At 48.0% G+C, this 16929-nt stretch overlaps 1 protein-coding gene across 1 annotated transcript in view; it reads right to left on the bottom strand.

Annotated features, from left to right (window-relative positions):
• Positions 1 to 25: 25 nt before the first annotated feature.
• LOC106748630 overlaps positions 26 to 16929 on the bottom strand; it is an 87466-nt gene continuing 70562 nt past the window's right edge. The window contains exons 4-5 of the mRNA XM_014627344.1: positions 4998 to 5060; positions 26 to 255 (exon numbers count right to left, since the gene is read on the bottom strand). Coding sequence (XP_014482830.1) covers positions 196 to 255; positions 4998 to 5060 — 123 coding nt within the window. The 3' untranslated portion in view covers positions 26 to 195. The remainder of the gene's footprint in view (positions 256 to 4997; positions 5061 to 16929) is intronic.

The raw sequence follows: 16929 nt of genomic DNA, 5'->3' as shown, positions 1-16929 counted from the left end.
GCTGCGGCACCTGCACCTCCACCCCGCTGGAGCACTCCTGGAGCGCGCGACGGGGACTTACGCTCTTAGCCACTTTGGACGCCGGATTGGTAGTGCAGCGACGGAATAATACTCAGTCAGGGAGAGCCCTTTTTCGTGGCGAGCGCGATTAAACACCTGCCAGAAGAAGGCCAGGACAGACGCGGCTGCGCGTCCTCAGCACGATGCTGCTGCTGCAGCTGCCCGCTGGTAACACTTCACGACCCCCCGAATTGTCTGCAACATGGAAAGATCGAGGAATGTATTAGTGTGTTAGTCGCGTGAATAATTCGATAAGCGGGGCCGCGACGTCGCTTGTTATTACGTATATCGCGGCTGAAAGTGATCTCGAGAAAAAGCGCGCGAGGGCGACACGTGCGATATTTCACGTGCAACTATCTAATAATACGTTTCGCTCAAGGGCGCGGTTGCAAAATGCACGCGATATTTGTAGCGCGGCGGATAATCGAAACCGTATCATTTGTACGCGCTCAGTCAACGTCAGTTACGCGCGGCTGCGCGTGGGTGACTTACGTGTACATAAACAGGCATTAATCAACGTCAGAGAAACGTGGCAGAGAAGTCGCAGAAATCAAAAAGTGCGGTGTGGTGTAAGGCGGCCGGGCCTCCGTTGTATTTCCTATTGCCGAGGAGCCGCCGACCGGATAAGCGAATTACCGAAATTGGAGAGGAAGAGAGAGAGAGGATAGAGACCGGAGAGAACAGGGGCTCCAATTCGAATCGAATTAGCACCGGGATTTAAATTAGAACGGTGCAAGCTGGATATTCGACTACAAATTGCACGTCCCGCGAGAGATTAGTGCGGTCGCGGAATAATCCGCGGGCGGTTTAACGACGCCCGTGTATTTAAATAATCGGCCACCTAACTGCCGTAAATCAGTTTAATGTTTCCGTACTCAGTAGCCGAGTTGGACGGGCTCAAGCTCGACCTGAAGAAAGCACCGAGACTCGATCCGGATTCACTTTAATATGCAATGCATGACAGTTGAATGACGAAGTCAAAATAAAATAAAATAAAATGCATCTATATAATAGCCAAATTAATTCATTCATTTTTGATCAGTCGAAAAGTTCAGCTCGATTTTTAATTAGCGTATGCATCTAATGTAATTATTTAATTACTGTATCACATATATGCGATTCAAGTAACAATGATAACGTTCCGTCGTTAGAACTAAGATAGAAAAACTCTGATGTACGATTAAAATAATTAAAGTACGACAGAATTTGGCATTTTAATTAATCGATCTCTGGACGCGTTAGTTTACTTATTTAAACGAATACACCATGTCAAAACTAATTTCGCTCAATGAAGTTGGTCCAAGAGTGGGACCGAAACGTTCGAAGTTAAAATTCTTTCATCTCGAGCGATCACTGACATTAATATTCACGCACTTCTAACTACGTTAGCTCCAACTTGCCTTAATTATTCTAACGATGTTTCCAGAACGCTGGCGAAAAATTAGAAAACAACGACGATTACTCGGCCGATGAATGCTTCCACGAAATGAAATGAAATTTCACTCAAACGTTGAACCTAATTTTTTATCGACTTAACACGTATATTTGACAAAATCCTAAACGTTCAAGAGTACCTAACACCGATAGCACAGAGCGATGCAATACTATGTGCACATAGAGCTTGCTCGCCCGTTCGCATTAATTGCGAACACTTCTCGCGAGAGTTTAAACCTCGTTTATCGCGGCGACGTGGAGAGAAACAAAAGCGCACCTGTTATCTCTCAAATTGGAAAACCATCCAGTCGTCCATTATCTATCGTTCTTGGTCGAACGGGTACGAGAGCTCCCTGCTACGAGCGAGTGTGTGTTTATATGTTAGCAGGAATTGCTGCGATAACGTCTCCGAACGATAAAACACGATGCAATTGCACAAATGGAACCGCCTCCTCCCTACTCCCCATATCTTTTTCCTCCAGGCCCGCTGAATAAAAAGCTCGCTAGCGACGAAAACCGCAACGAGGGAGAATGACAGTAAAAAGAGAAGAGGATGAAGAAACGCATGGCGCCAAGTCCACGGAATCATCGACGACACGGCGACGACGGTGACTGTAAATCGTTAAAGATAACTGTGTCTACCGTTGATATACGTAATAGAAGAGCAACTTGACAGAGGGAGCCGTCTATCTCTCCGGCGTCACTCCGAGCGATCTGGGTCGTCTTTCCCACCCTCTACACGCCGAAGAATACAACCGTAGAAAAGGAGCACTCCGTCGCCAACGCCAACGTCACAATGTTCGCCGACGCTCGTTCGATCGATGGACGGAACACGCTTCAACGAGCTAGCGAGTTAGCCGAGCTGGCGAACGAACGCACGAACGACCGAGCTTTCGAGCTAACCCACTTGCACCTTGATTCAGAGTTAGGATAATAAAGACTCGACTCGCTGGGCTCCGTCAATCGCGGAGATATCGATCGGTGTAAAAGCACGGCTTGGCGGGGCGTGCAGTACACGCGTGGCTCGCGACAATGTCTCGTGGGCGTACAGGAGAAATCAATTAAGTCGGGGCTTTCCGTGAAAAACGGCCGCCGCTGTATCTATTAATCATCGGCCGTGCGCGACAAGGAGAATTCTCCGAGATCCGCTCGCTCGTTATTTACGCCTTCGCGAATCTATTCCGCGTTACCGGTCCGATACGTGTCGAATATCGCTCTCGTGCTCTCTGAATTTCTCGCGGTAAAATCTCACGCGAAACGAGGGTGAAATTCACCCGACGCTGCGGTGATAATATCGCCACGCGGAATCATAAGAGCGAATGTTTCGTCCAAGCTTACGGCGGATTCTTAGTGGATGTTTCAATCGATTAGGGTGAATTTAATTCCAAAGAAGTGAAATTTCATTGCGAGAAATTTAGAAAATCTATTAATGAGAGATAAATAAAAGACTCTGTGTTGACATTCAATTGTTAATAATATTAATGGGCCAATAAGAGCCTAATTTCTTTTAAGCTTTTATTAAAATCTATTAATATTATTAACGAGAAAACCTATTCTAAATTATTATTTAGATCAAAGTGCGCTGAGAGAAGGCGCTCAGTTGCGACGTCTCCGTCAGGATCGAAAAGCGAAAATCACAGCCGCGAATATTTTCGCGGGCGTGTCGTCTCTGTCTTTCTTTTTCTCTCTCTCTCTCTCTCTTGCTCGCGCCCGAGAACACGCCGATATCTTCTGGCACCGTGGGATTCCCCCGATTATTTATAGCGGCCGTCGCAGACGCAGACGCCGACGACCACGACGCCGCCAGCGCGGTCGTGCTCTTCGTGCTCGTCTGCGTGGGCCAACCACCTTCCGTCGTTCGCCACCTGCTACCAATTACGTAAGCCCGCCGATGGACGGACGTGTCCGAAAGCGCTGTGAAGACTACGCTACACAACGAGGCGCGGAAGCTCCGACCGACGACGTTTGGGAGAAGACGCGAAAATTACCGGGAGGTACGTTCGATCCGAAAGTTCCGGATGGTCTCGACGATGTGATGGTCCAAGTGCTGCACGCGGAGGACGTTCGATCGACACAGCTCTACCCGAGAGTCATCGAGACGCTTTCACAATCGAAGCAGCGGGAAAGAGTGAGAGGGAGAGCTGCAGAGATATTCGATTAAGAACCATCGAGATGGCCATTTGAGGAAAGAGAGATTGGCGAATTGCGAAACTTTTACTGTCCAAGGGTTATCAATGTCAGGCACTTGGCGCGAGGCGTGAAGTTTCATCGGAAGTGCTGAATTTTGAAGTTCACTTCGGAAAACTTCTCGCTCTTCAAACCGAAGGTTGAGGAGAGTACTCGACCTTCGGAAATCTCGGTCGCTTTTTCCTTGCAAAACACATTGCGACGTTGCGTTTCACCGGGGGAGAAAGAGGGGAAACGTGGCAGGATGATTACTTCGTTTTCGAGACTTCATCCCGCGCGAATCGGCCTTCCGTTCGACGCATTCTTTTCCAAGGCACTGTACATTGTACAGCGGCGAGACTCGAAATATATCGAGGCGAAAGAGCACGGGCGAAACACAAGGCGTAGCGGAAAAAAAAGACGCGGTGTTATTTCCGTCGGTTCTGAAAACCACTTGGAGCTTTTTATGAAAATAGCTACGTCTGCGAAGAGGCGCGCACGCGCGCGAATAGAAACGTAAAGGCTATGGAATTTTTGCGCTCTCTTCAAGCTCGGCCGCTATTGTTTGGATGAAATTCTAAAAGCCAAATAAAATATATCCGACGTACGGGCTGTCGCGCTTCGGCCGTGTCTTCTTGACCGTGTCCGTTGCTTCGAGAATGAAAAAGAATCTTTCGACTCACGGTTGCTAACGGCCGAAAAACTATTCAATCATTCGGCCCGAGATTCCTACTGAGAAGAAGTCGTTCGTTAACGATCTCATCTCTCAACGATTAATCCAGTGAGAAAAACAAAAGGAGGGAGAAAGAAAGCTCGCGCTCTGTGTACGAACCCGCTCTTCGTCTCTCGTCTCCGCACCTTCAGGCTCACGGATGTAAAGCTTAGGCGCGTTCCGAGAGAAACTCGCGCGCGGCTATTGTCGCATAGTCATAACTCACCGGATAAGACGGATTTAAGAGAGTTCAGCTTCACGACGTCTCTTGTCGCCGGAGATGATTTAGCGCCGGAGGACCGGATAGTCCGCGCCGACACTATTTCTCGTCTGCTACTGCGTCCCCCTGATCTATCGCGTTTGAGAATGTATTGGGATGCGCGAATGAAGTGCCCATTCCCGCGGCTGCAAAATTTGCGCTCGGAAGAATTCGCGTCCCCGCGCGAATCGCGATAAACGTTCGATGAAGCGCTTCCGGCACGGGACCATCGCCTCCCGGTTTCAGCCCGAATATATTTCGGGAGCGCAACGATTGATCGTCCGTCGTCGGTTCGTCTGCACAAATTACTGTCATAACGAACGCACACACACACACCTACGTATATACTCGTACACGCACACTCACCATAAACAGACGGCCATTGTGGATGTGCGACGAATGCTCGTGTGATCGCGGGATATGCGGGATCTGCAAACAGACAGAACAGAGACGGCCTTCAGTGAGCGTGTCGGCAGGAATTTGCATGCATCCGGGGATGCATTAATTCGTCGCAGGCGCGCGAGCGAGCGCGCGGACACGCGCCGCCGTCGCGCGAGCCAGCGCGAGCACCGCGGCGGCGACGCTCGGCACAGCGGGCGAATCATCGACCTGCATATCGCGGCTTTTGCTCGACTGCCGCTCGATATCGCGTTGCACCCCGCCGTGTTGCACCGCTACGCAATTCGGAATGCAGCGTTTCGCGTCTGTCTCCGATAGAGACACATTCGTAATTGTGTTGAAACAATGCGCCCGCTAAAAATAACAAATTGCTAATCTGCAAATTGTAGATACGCTTTTGCGAAGTAAAACTTTCACGAAGAGCTTCCGCAATAATCATCACGAAAATTGCAAAAATTGCCTTTGACGAAGCAGGGAGAGAGAGAGAGAGAGAGAGGAGGGGGAAAGAGAAAGATGAGAGATGTTGTTGGTTTATTTCCGCGTCGACTTCGCTTGATATTTGTCACTCGAATTTCGGCGGCGCGGCGTCGAAAGCTCGCGGCGCGAGCGAGTCGTCCCACGCAGGAATGCTGAAAAAGCAGCACGAGGGAGCGCCGGGCACGTTAATTCGGATATATACGCGTCTAAAATTAATATAAATTAGCGCCGCCGGAGCGGGCCGCGGAATGCGAGCGTCGTCCCCGTAAATTGAGACAAGTCGCGGCGGTCCGACCACCGCGTGCTCTAACTACTTCCGAACTAAATCGCTTTATAATGGTCTCGGTTTCACCATCGTGTTCGCTAAATGGACGCGTTCGCGCTTCGATGGATCACGAAAGCAACAATCGAGTTCGTCGTCGGAAAAGCCGAACGCTCTTATTTTATTTTCGCGAACCCCGTGAAAAATAGCAGCGAAGCGTGGATGAAAAATTGACAACGCGCGCGGTCTGTATTTTCGTCATCCGCCATCAAACCTCGTAACGCAGACGGTGACATCGCGATCGTAGCGTATCCAGGTAAGAGAGAGAGAGAGAGAGAGAGAGAGAGAACGAGAGTCGATTCGCGCATCGAGCAGTCCGGCGCAAAAACTGTAATCCGCAATTGTGCCGCAATTGCATTTTCACACGCGATTCGTTTGTTTGTATGACGTTACAGAGAGCAACAGAACCTCGACTGTTTCGTTAACCACGTTCCACAACGAGTTACAGCTCGCTGGCTTTGTGGAACACAAAGTGCGATATACCACCGTCGTCACCGCTACCACTGATATATCGTCGTACGCGCGTTTGCTTTCCCTTCCCCCGCGAAAAAAAACAACAACAATAGCATGAGAAAGTGGAGGAGGAGGAGGAGGTGGTGAAGGGGGCAGAGAAGGAGAAGAGAGTAAAACTTGCAAACCTGGTTATGCAGCCAAAAAGGATTACGCGAATTCAGAGTCGGAATCGTTCTGAGGAAGACCGAGGTTGGCTCGGGTTACACTGAGAAAGAGATAGATAGAGAAAGAGAGAGAGGGCGACAAAGTTCACGGAGTCGCTCTCCCGATCGGTTTTAATCTACTCGTTGCAACGAGCAGAAAGAGCCGGGAAGCGGCGAGTCGTGAAAAAGCGTCCCCAAAGTGTCGTCGGGGGACCGGCGCAGGTTGGCGGTCTCGGACGAATTTGTTCCGAAGGGTCCATCGGATCGACAGGGACACCTGCCTTCCCTTTCCGCCCCTCACGGCCGAAAGAAACGATAAATACTCGATCGGGAGAAGCTACGACGCCAGTTCTCTTAATTAACGACGATCGACGTGAATTGGGCACAAAATGCTCTCCCCGATCGGAGGGAGATAAATATTTTCTCGACGGTATGTTGGGGGAGGAGGTAAACGAGAAGGGCTTGCCGCGCGCTTCAAACTGGATGCAAAGCTAAACATCCGCGGGCACGGAATTTTACGAGGCCGGGAAATCGTACTTGAGGGCAAACGGGATGTCCCCGATCTAAACAATCGAACCGAACCAATGTATTTTACGAATTGAAGCAAGAAAAAACACGTTATACAAATATAAGCCCAAGGGATGCGTGGAAAACAAATAGAAATTAATAAGTGCCCTCTATGCGTGTGTGTGTTTTTTCCCCGGAAAACACATAACGCGGAGATACACGCTTTTCCAGCCAGAGGTCAACATGGATCGCTCGAGTGTCGGAAGTTATTTACGATCGGAGTCGTCGGATTCTCTCCCCGTCACTTCCGATTTTCTCGCCGCTTCTAACAACAGTCGTTTCGACAGCCGTGGCTACTCGGAGTAATTCCAACATCGACAGCTCCAAGACGACCGGCGTCGGGACTTGAGTTCGTCTCGCTGCCTGCCGGAATTGGATGGAGATCGCCAGCCTTGGATGCGACACGGTTCGATCCAGTTAAAAATATGCTAGCGAGTCGTGCGACGGGAGATACCTCGGCATTTTCCACGCGAACGAGACAGCAAACAAACGCCTTGGGAACAGAAACGAACCGATACCGGTCGGTCACATCAACAGTCGACGGTCCCTGTCGGCCGTGAGGAGTTCGAGTAGCCGCCAATGTCGATTCAGATATTAAATTTCCTCACACCCGGCGCGCACATAATGCCAGGAAGTCGCCCGTATTTCCCACAGGACGCCGCCGGTTTCTGTCAGAATGCATATCCACCGCATACTGTTCGCCTCCTGCCCGCTCGCTTTTACGGTGCCCGCTTTTAACCGGCCACGTTACAGGATCCGTAATAGCTAACGCGTCTCAGGACGATGATGGCCAAGCGGGCTGCGAAATGAAACTCCGCGTTTTTATCATTTCGGGATCGAAGAAGCAGTTCGCTGAGCATCGGACGCATGGGAGAATTTGGCATTTAAAAAAGCTAAAAATAAGTTAGAAAAATGTATTGATTATAAGTATTTTATATATTTTATATTGGAATTAATTACACGCTCGCACGAGATGAGGAGAGTATCTAGGATCTTAGCGACGATCTAAGACGAAGGTAAAACGGCTGCTCCTTTTCAGAATCCTCGAAATTGCAACGGACGCGTCTTCGTTCGGCACGAAATAACTCGTCCACGTATACAAGAGCCGGAGTTCTCGTATTCGCAGCCAATCGGGCGGCTAATTTTCCTGCTAGCATCCTCGAGATGGCTTTACGCTTCGGAATCTCGAGAAAATCGAATTCGCTGTCGCGACCGTTCCGACGAAGTGCAGGAAGTCGGGGAATCCCGATGCGCGACTTCAAAGCGCTCCTTTCTCCTACATAGGAATCTTTGTGCCGCTTTTCGTCCTTCCCCTCGACGATCGCACACATACACATACACGTGAGCGCATCTCTGATAAAGAATCATATCTTCCGCTCACCTCGAGGTAGTCAAGGATGGCCGAAGGACTCCGTCGCTTGCATTATCGTTGACCCGTAAGTCGCTACGAGCGTTGCGCTCGTGTTAAGAATAATGGCGGCAATTTAATATCTCGCGATTAATTTCGTTGCGTAATATCCGGTAATGAATTCCCACCAACGATTTCATTTGCAAAGATTAATCGACGCGTTTTAATCCCGCAACGTTACAAGTGTTTCTCGCTTCTCGCCAGGAGGATTAAAAGGATTGGATGAGCAACGAGGGGATGCAGGAAAATCATTAAGCAGGCCCGTCGATAATTCTATGTTACGGCGCTACAGTGGCCTCGCGAAAGGGCGACGCATCCCTCAATCAGACCCGCCCCTGAGATTTGTCAGATAAAAAGTTGCTCGCAATAAATTTCGCTTCTCTTCTCCGCCGGACCTCCTTCTTCATTTTGCCCCTTTTTCTGTACCGCCCATAACTCGCATCGAGCGTTTCTCTCGCAACTCTTTAATTCATTCCGTCCAGCGCCGTATCGCGAACTTAATTCTGAAAAAAAGAGTCAAACGAATCGAGAAGAATTAACGGGAAGTTACACTGCAAAATTATGAGCTTGCGATCTTCGACGTCAGAGATTACTTTAGAATGCCGATGAGCGTTCGGGTTTTTCCTTTTCCAGCCCTTTTCCATTCTATTTTAATTCTTCCTCGGCGAACGGGGAAACATTTCCAATTCCACCGAGTGAATTCCCATAAATCCCTCTCGATCGAAATCGCCCCCAGTCTTGGCAGGACGCGTAAAGGGCATGCATCACGCATACGGTGACATTCGGGCACGTCTTCTTGAAATAAAAACAGCGGGGATACGATCGTGACACTTTGCATCCGATTTAACGGAGCGGCAAATCTACGACGGCGCCCTTCTTGTAACCTTTCGTTACCGCAGCCGTCTGTCCGATATTCCTCGGCTCCCAAGTGACGTGACTTCAGCGTATCGACGATAGGACGGTCCAATGTTTTGCGCAAAGAGACGGATATTATCTTTTTTCTTCTCCCTTTCAACTTTAAGTTTACGAATCTCCAGAGAGCTCTGAGAAACCGCGAAGAATTTGTTCTGGGATATAATGCATACGATTAACCATTTGCACTCGAGTGCTGCTTCACAAGAGACAAGAAGAGTATTTTATACAGCTTAAACGGTACCTCACAGGCTTCATGAATACATACACTCATGGATAGCTTCGAATCGTTGAATGAATAAGATGAAAATGGCTTCGAGTGCAAAGGATTAGCATACACGGAAAAATCCTATTGTATCGATAAAACTAGCGCCATAAATCTTCTTGATTCAATATCATTGGAACTAATATTTGAGTTGTTAAAATAATTGCATGATACATTAGTTTTAGTAATATTGAATCAAAAAGATATACTCCAACTATAGCGTTGTTAACCAACTGATACAATAGCATTTTTTCCACATACAAACACACACACACATACACATATGTACAACTAATCACAAAATATTCGTATTTCCCTGTGGGCTTACAATCTTGATCACCAAATGTGAAAGGTGGATTATCTAATTTCACGAAACAACCAAAAACAAATACAATCACAAGTATAATGAAATACTATTTATACAAGTCGCGAAGATGAACGTCCAGTGGGGACAAAGTGGCGTCGCTTTTAGAGTTCGTCCGCGTTAACAAAGGAATTAACTGAGTCCGCGAGCTAATTGGCGCAGTGCAATGAGAGCCGGCCGCTCTCGATCGCCACCTCCGCAAGCTCGGATGACAAAAGCCACACGGTGATTTAACGGCATCGCCTCTTGGCAGTGTCCTCGGTAATTCGAAACCACTGTTTTGGCGCCGAGCGACTCGTGATCGTAATAATGGCGCTAACGAGCTGACGCCACCGCGCCTTTCAGCCGGCGACGTGTATACCAATGGTCATAACTCCGCCGTTTCGCTGTCATTTCACCGAGAGAGTGAGGAGAGAAAGAGAGAGAGAGACCTCGTCTCTTCGGATCCGCGCGAGTTAATTAACACTAGAACGAGCTCGAGGAGAGGATCAATTTAACCCCTTAACGCGATTTAAATGCTGCAACTGTGCGCTGCTAAGTCTGTCCACGGCGGCTGCAACGACGTAAACGCGTCTCAAGGTTCGAGCGAGGATTGTATGTACTAAGAAGGTATATATTAATTTATTTGCACAGGGCAAGGCGCGTCCTGTGTTACAATTCTTACTCAAAAATCGCCGTTTCTTGGAAAAAGTGATATTAGTTTTGTAAGTTTGAAAGAATCGAGCTCGCCACTGAGATAGACAAACATACAAGTGGCAAAACTTCGCAAAATATTAAGCTATTACAATGAATGGATTTTAGTTTGAAGTTCTTCTCGAAGATTCTTTCAAGTAGATGCGAAACGAATACATCAACAGAATCTATGATAGATAGCGCACTCACTCTTATTACACAACATGTTTCATATGTGCTACGTTCTATTTTACTTTGACGTGAGAATCGGCTCGGAGAGAGGCTTGAAGAACTACGAGTTTCATTTGGAAGACTTTTTTTTAAGATTCTATTTGAAGTAGTGTAGATGCGAGATGTATATCAGTAGTGCCTATGATAAATGGCGGACCCGCCCTACTCATAAGGAAACTTCAAATATGTTATATTCAATTTTATTTCGGCGCGATAATCGATTTAGCGAGAGATTTTAGAATTACGGGACAAATATAATCAATAAAAGAGAAAGAAAAGGATATAAATACAAGATTATAACCAACAAGGAGAAAAAAGATTGGTCGAATTTACGGGACAATGAACGAACTGAATGCGTTTTGGTTGAAGAAAACAGCATTTCTGATTCTTATGAATCAAATTTAATTCTTAGAACTATAAATGCTGCTTCATTCAAGTGTTTAATTCGTCCATTATCACGTTAATTCGATCAATCTTTTTTCTCCGTGAACGATTCATCATATGTATTTGGATTTCCCTCGGTTTTGCTCGATCTGGTTCTCCCCGCGACTCCGGCCGCAATAACGATTAATTAGATAGCACGGAGTGCCCTAATGAGAATTCGTTACACGAAACTTCGGTTTACTCTCTCTCCTTCTCTCTCTCTCTCTCTCTTTCCTTTCTTGCTTTCTGTCTCGCTCGTCTCGAAGATACACCGCACCACACGCCGCGCTGACGCGCACGAGCGCTTCGTTATTGAATGTTAAATTCGTCGGGGTTCCGCCGTCACGGTAATTACTTCCAATCAGTATTCCGCGGACGGCTGCCAGAACGTCCTACCTCGGCCGGACGGACGACGCCGGTAATTACCCGACGACTTGCCTAGGCGAAAAGACGGGAGATCAGTGGCGGGGTTCATCGACCGAATTTTCCGCGAGAAGCGGGAATAGAGAGTAAAAGAGAAGGAAGAGGAGAAGAAGGCGACCGGAAGCGGCTGGAAAACCGCGAATAATTGCGCCGGCCGCGGACAGGCCCGGGGTACGGTCGCGGACCGACGGACGGACGAGCTTCGCTCTCTCCACCGTGAATAAATCGCGACGATAATTGACGGGGAACGCGACGACGTCTCGATGCTTCGCCACGGTGGCCCGAAAGCGAGATATCTGGCCGAAGTCGCGGGGCCACCCAGGCGATGCGACGTCGTCAGGCTGATCGACGTCACGAGACGCCGCCGCCTAATCGTTTAGCGGCCCTCTCGGGCTGAACGAGCCGGTGTCAGGGAAGTTGACGTCGGTCGGTTCGCGCTCTCCGCTTCTCTCTCATCGTGCTCGCGCGAGTTGTCAAGCTGGTTAATTTGAAAAAGGACGCGTAAACGAGAGCTTAATTGCGAGGAACGCGCATTACGGCGTATCGCGGACGCGGTGTGCTCCTTTTTCATCCCCCGCCTCGGACATGCGCTCGGGAAGGATGCTACTGAATGGTTGGCCTAAAAGAGTTACGTTTATCGTGCGTTTCATTTACACATCCACCACAAAGGAAAGAAAAACTGGAAAAAGAATCGCAAAACGTTCCATTGGGAATATGAAAAAATATCCTATATTCCGGAAAGGATATTTTGCGATTCCATTTTCACCATTTCCCTCACAACAAATAAATATATAAATGAGACCAGCCTATCGGAAAACGGTCCGTCCTAATTTCTTCTATCGAGATACATTCGAACGCTCTAGAAACGGGAGCGAACGATAGAATTCGCAGTTATGCGGAGATCATACGCGTCAGCAGTAACGATTTATTCAGCAAACGACGACAATCGGTCGTTAAGCGAGCGAATGGTAGCTGGCCGGGTTTAAGCGAGAGGTATGATCCCGGGTCGTAAAAGCCGCGTCTACAAGATCGTAAGTCCGCGACCATTACTCCCGCGAATGGCCGTCGCAAAGAGAGAGACAAGGGCCCGCTTAATCCCGTCGTGGTGGCGGAGGCCGATGAGCAAGAAAGGGCTCGGTGGGAAAAAGGCTCGAATCGTTAGTCGCGCATTCTCGCTGATCTGCGTTATCCGTCGGTTACCGCGAATGTCGAAGATATATCTGCGATCGGGCAAAGTCGGTGGACGACAGCTGTCGCCGGGATAAACCCCCGCCCCCGCAAACCGACGAGAAATTTTTCTCCCGACAGCCGCGCGCAGAGATCTCGTCTCCTCGGCGTGCTCTTTTTTCGTTTCCCCTTGGGATACTTATTTCGCAGATATTTCACGGATATTTTTCGCGTCGTGTGTTTTCGAAGTCCCGATTGTCGCGTCGAGTTTCGTGGAAAGCGTGTTTAGGGAAAGAAAGCGGGAAAACGCGGCGAAAGATGAACGAACGGACGGACGGAGGCGCGCCAGACGCGGGAGCATTTCGTGAATTTCAAAAATCCCACCAATGTCAGAGCACGGCAGACAGTGTCGCACGAAATTAGGCGATCGCCGTCGCGGAGAGAAGAAGTAGAGACGGGCCGTCGGCTCGCATCGACGAGCGGAGAGATAAGTAGTAACGGATAGTACGTGGTCGGCCGTGGTCAGATAATTCCGACGCACGAGCAAACTGAACATATCGGCTGGTGGAAAAGGCGAATGGTGAAAATGGATGGTCTTGACGCCCGATCTAACGTAAATTTCACTAAATGACTCATACATAATAACAATATGTAAATATCTGCACACCTTCTTATCGCGAAACGCACGCGCACGAAATTTGGCAGTTATCGTCGCACAGAGATAGAGACAGCAGCGATGGGACGAATAAATAGTAACGATGTAATACTAAAGACCAGGTCTTACGGGATTAAGCGTAACAAAAAAAGTTCACTATTTAACATAAACTCCAGTCGGTAATTTTGTGTCATATCAGCGTAGTTGATAATTGCAGAAATTTATCATCACAAAAGCAGCGCTGCCAGCCAGTCACGGGAACGGAAATAGTGATTACTTCTTTGCAGAAAAGGTAATAAAAAAAAGGTGACTTCGTAGATATTAAAATTTACCTCTGACGAAACAACTACGACGTGCGATATTCGAGTAGAGTTAGCCCGTCGAAAAGGTGAATGGATATATCGATGGACTTGGCACTCGATCCAGAATAAATTTAAGCCAAAGGACTTGTATATAATAATAATGTGCGCGGGCGAAAAAACAATTCGCACACCTCGTCCCTCGACCACGAGACACACGCGGCGATGTTCCCCTCCCGTGCGTAAGATTATATTTTAAGAAGAAGATAAGAGGGAGAATGCAAATTTGTCGGAGAATTCGGCTTCGAAACAAAGTGATGCGCGTGCAGCTTATTCGCATTCGCGTGAATTATCGGGTGGCATCGCCGGACACAAATCACCGTCGAAAGTTGGCGCGAATTACATTCGCCCCGAGTAGAAGCGATCGCGTAAGGAGGCGCGAACAAGAGCGACGGATACTTTGAATTAACTCGACTGCGCTTGAAAGAGGGGAAGAGAGAGAGAGAGAGAAAGAGAGAACGAGAGAAATAGAAAGATATGTCTGTTTGGTCTGCAAAGATAATGGAATACCACTCGGCGTGAGAGAATCTCAGCGAGCTGAAAATATCCGTGACACGGCACGCGGTAATACTTTTTCGAGATTACCGGCGAACGAGACACGATCGTACGGCTATATATACACACACACACATATTAAGACGAATCCGAAGAGAGAAGCTTGTATCGTTCGCCTACGATGGTCGTTGAAAGCGTCGAGATTCGCGCGTTTTTCCACATAAAGCGCAGGTACATCGAGGCAGGATCGGTTGGATCTGTGCGAGGATGCGCCAGGAGAAAGGAATAGGAAGCAATCTCGTTAACCGGGCGCGTCCCAGCCTGTAAACTCCGTTTCTCCGATCCGCTTCCCGGACTTCGGGTATAAATTAAAGGCTATATATTTTACGACGGCGAGCAGTCAACCAGCCCAGCCAACCAGCCAGTCACGAGGCTCGCTCGCAGGAATCCGTCCGTCTGCGTTTCCGATTCTGAAGTAACCTAGTTCGCCGGAATACGGAATGAGATATACGAGCGGCGTGAACGATTAAAGTCGCGTTTACGGCAGCGCGACTATCAACGTACGGATTCGTCCGACGGTTTTGCCGATACCCGAAGATTCTTTCCCTTCGCGACACGAGAGAGAAAGAGAAAGAGAGACGAGGTTCGTCGAGCGCGGAAAAAATCATTCGCCGCTGTCAGTGACAGACTTGCGAGCTTATTCTGTAATTTTTCACGACGGTATCATTATCATTACGTTGTCGTTGCGTAACTTTTCTACATTATATCTGCGTAATGACAATGTAACGATAATGATACTGTCGTTAGAAGTTAGAGAAGAAGTCTACTAGAGAAGAGGTCTCGAAATTTTGATGCTACTTTGACGCTCTTAAGGATAGTTTGCGCCTACTTTGGGTAGTTTATAGACTAATGAAAACTTACTTTGACGATGCTGACACTTGTTAATTTTTCTCTTGAATTTTTCATTCTACAGATTTCATTTCAACGCTAACTTAACCAACTTATTTGGGCTAAAATAGCGAAAATTTAAAACATCATAAAAGTCAAAGTATTATTAGAATTGATATTGAACCGTTATTTCGCCATTTTAGCTTCCACTGTGTTGTAGAATTAAAGGTTTAACATAGGACCTAAGTTTCGAGCTGGCTAAAGAAAATCAACGTGTTCAAGAATCGCGTGCGAGGCGCCAACGAGGCGCCAAGATCGACTCTCGATTCGTCGCGTCGCTCGGTCGCTGCGAGACCCTCGCCAAACGTGCGAGTTGCTAAAGAGAGCCGCACAGAGGAGCCGCGGATGAATGTGATACTTTTTTCGCGACATCATGACGCGTCGTTCAAGAGGACGTGCCGGGCAAGAAACAGACAACGTCGAGCCGAAGGGTGTCGCGTGCCGACGTGTCTTCACTCGGCCGGGTCCTCTTTTCTCTTTCTCCTCGTGTCCACGCTCCCTTCTTTCTGCCGTCTTTTCGCGACGCGTATCTTCCGCCTCTTCGAGATTTTTCTCTCTCTCTCGCTCTTCTCATTCCCCGCCGGGTTATGCAACCCGTAGACAAGCCGCGAAGGGGATATTTGCGTCGTGGAATGCCGCTAATTGGCCGAAAATAAATGCCCACGTCGAAGAATGCCACCCTCTCTCTCTCCTTCTTCTTCTTCGCTCTGAATCGCTCTATTACCGTAGCTCTCCCGTACTGGCTCTTATGACTAACTGGTCGATATATGGTAGCGAGATACTTGCGACCTTGATTTTTTTATTTCGAATGGAGATGTCAAAAGGATAGAGAAAGAGAGAATAAAGATCGTTACATCGGGTCAGTCAAAGTTCGGTTCGTCTTTTAATCGAATTTCACTTTATTGCACTCGACGACAAGTGATTTATCAGTCAATAATCTCCGTTAATGTCCATGATTCCTTGCCAACGTTTTGACAGCGAAATATTATCAACGCGTTTGTCTGTAATACTGTGATATCTACTGAAAATCGAACCGAGCCTTTTGATCGATCTAATACTTTTCCCCGACATATGACAAAACTGAAATTATTCCGTAGCGAATTCGAAATTATCACACGCTATGGAAATGGTGGGATCGCGCGAAAAATATTTTAACAATAGTATCGCATGTTATATCACATTCCCTGAATATTTAAAGAACAAGAAGATATAACATTTCCGCGCAACGCAATTTTTTCTTTCCTGGAGGAGGATAATACTGTCCGTTAAAGTTCGAAATTACTCGGATAGGAATCGGCTGCGCGACTACGCGGATTAACAACTTAATAAATTAGCCGTTACTACGCTGTTACCAGTGCTAGGAACGTTTATGCGCATCGCAAGGGTCATTTGAACTGCTGCAAAGTGCATCGGAGAATTAAGCGCGACTTCGTCGTTAATTCCGCCGAAATGATATCTTTCTCTCTCTCTCTCTCTGCCCGCTTGTCCGCCAGTCTACTCAAACCATCGTGGATTATACCACCTCGCGTAAAACGCCCCCCTCCCCCCCCCCCCC

The sequence above is a fragment of the Dinoponera quadriceps genome, unplaced genomic scaffold (assembly GCF_001313825.1).
Source record: "Dinoponera quadriceps isolate SergipeBrazil2010 unplaced genomic scaffold, ASM131382v1 scaffold343, whole genome shotgun sequence".
Taxonomy (NCBI): Eukaryota; Metazoa; Arthropoda; class Insecta; order Hymenoptera; family Formicidae; genus Dinoponera; species Dinoponera quadriceps.
The sequence above is the reverse complement of the archived record's forward strand: the minus strand, read 5'-3'. Positions and strand labels throughout refer to the sequence as shown.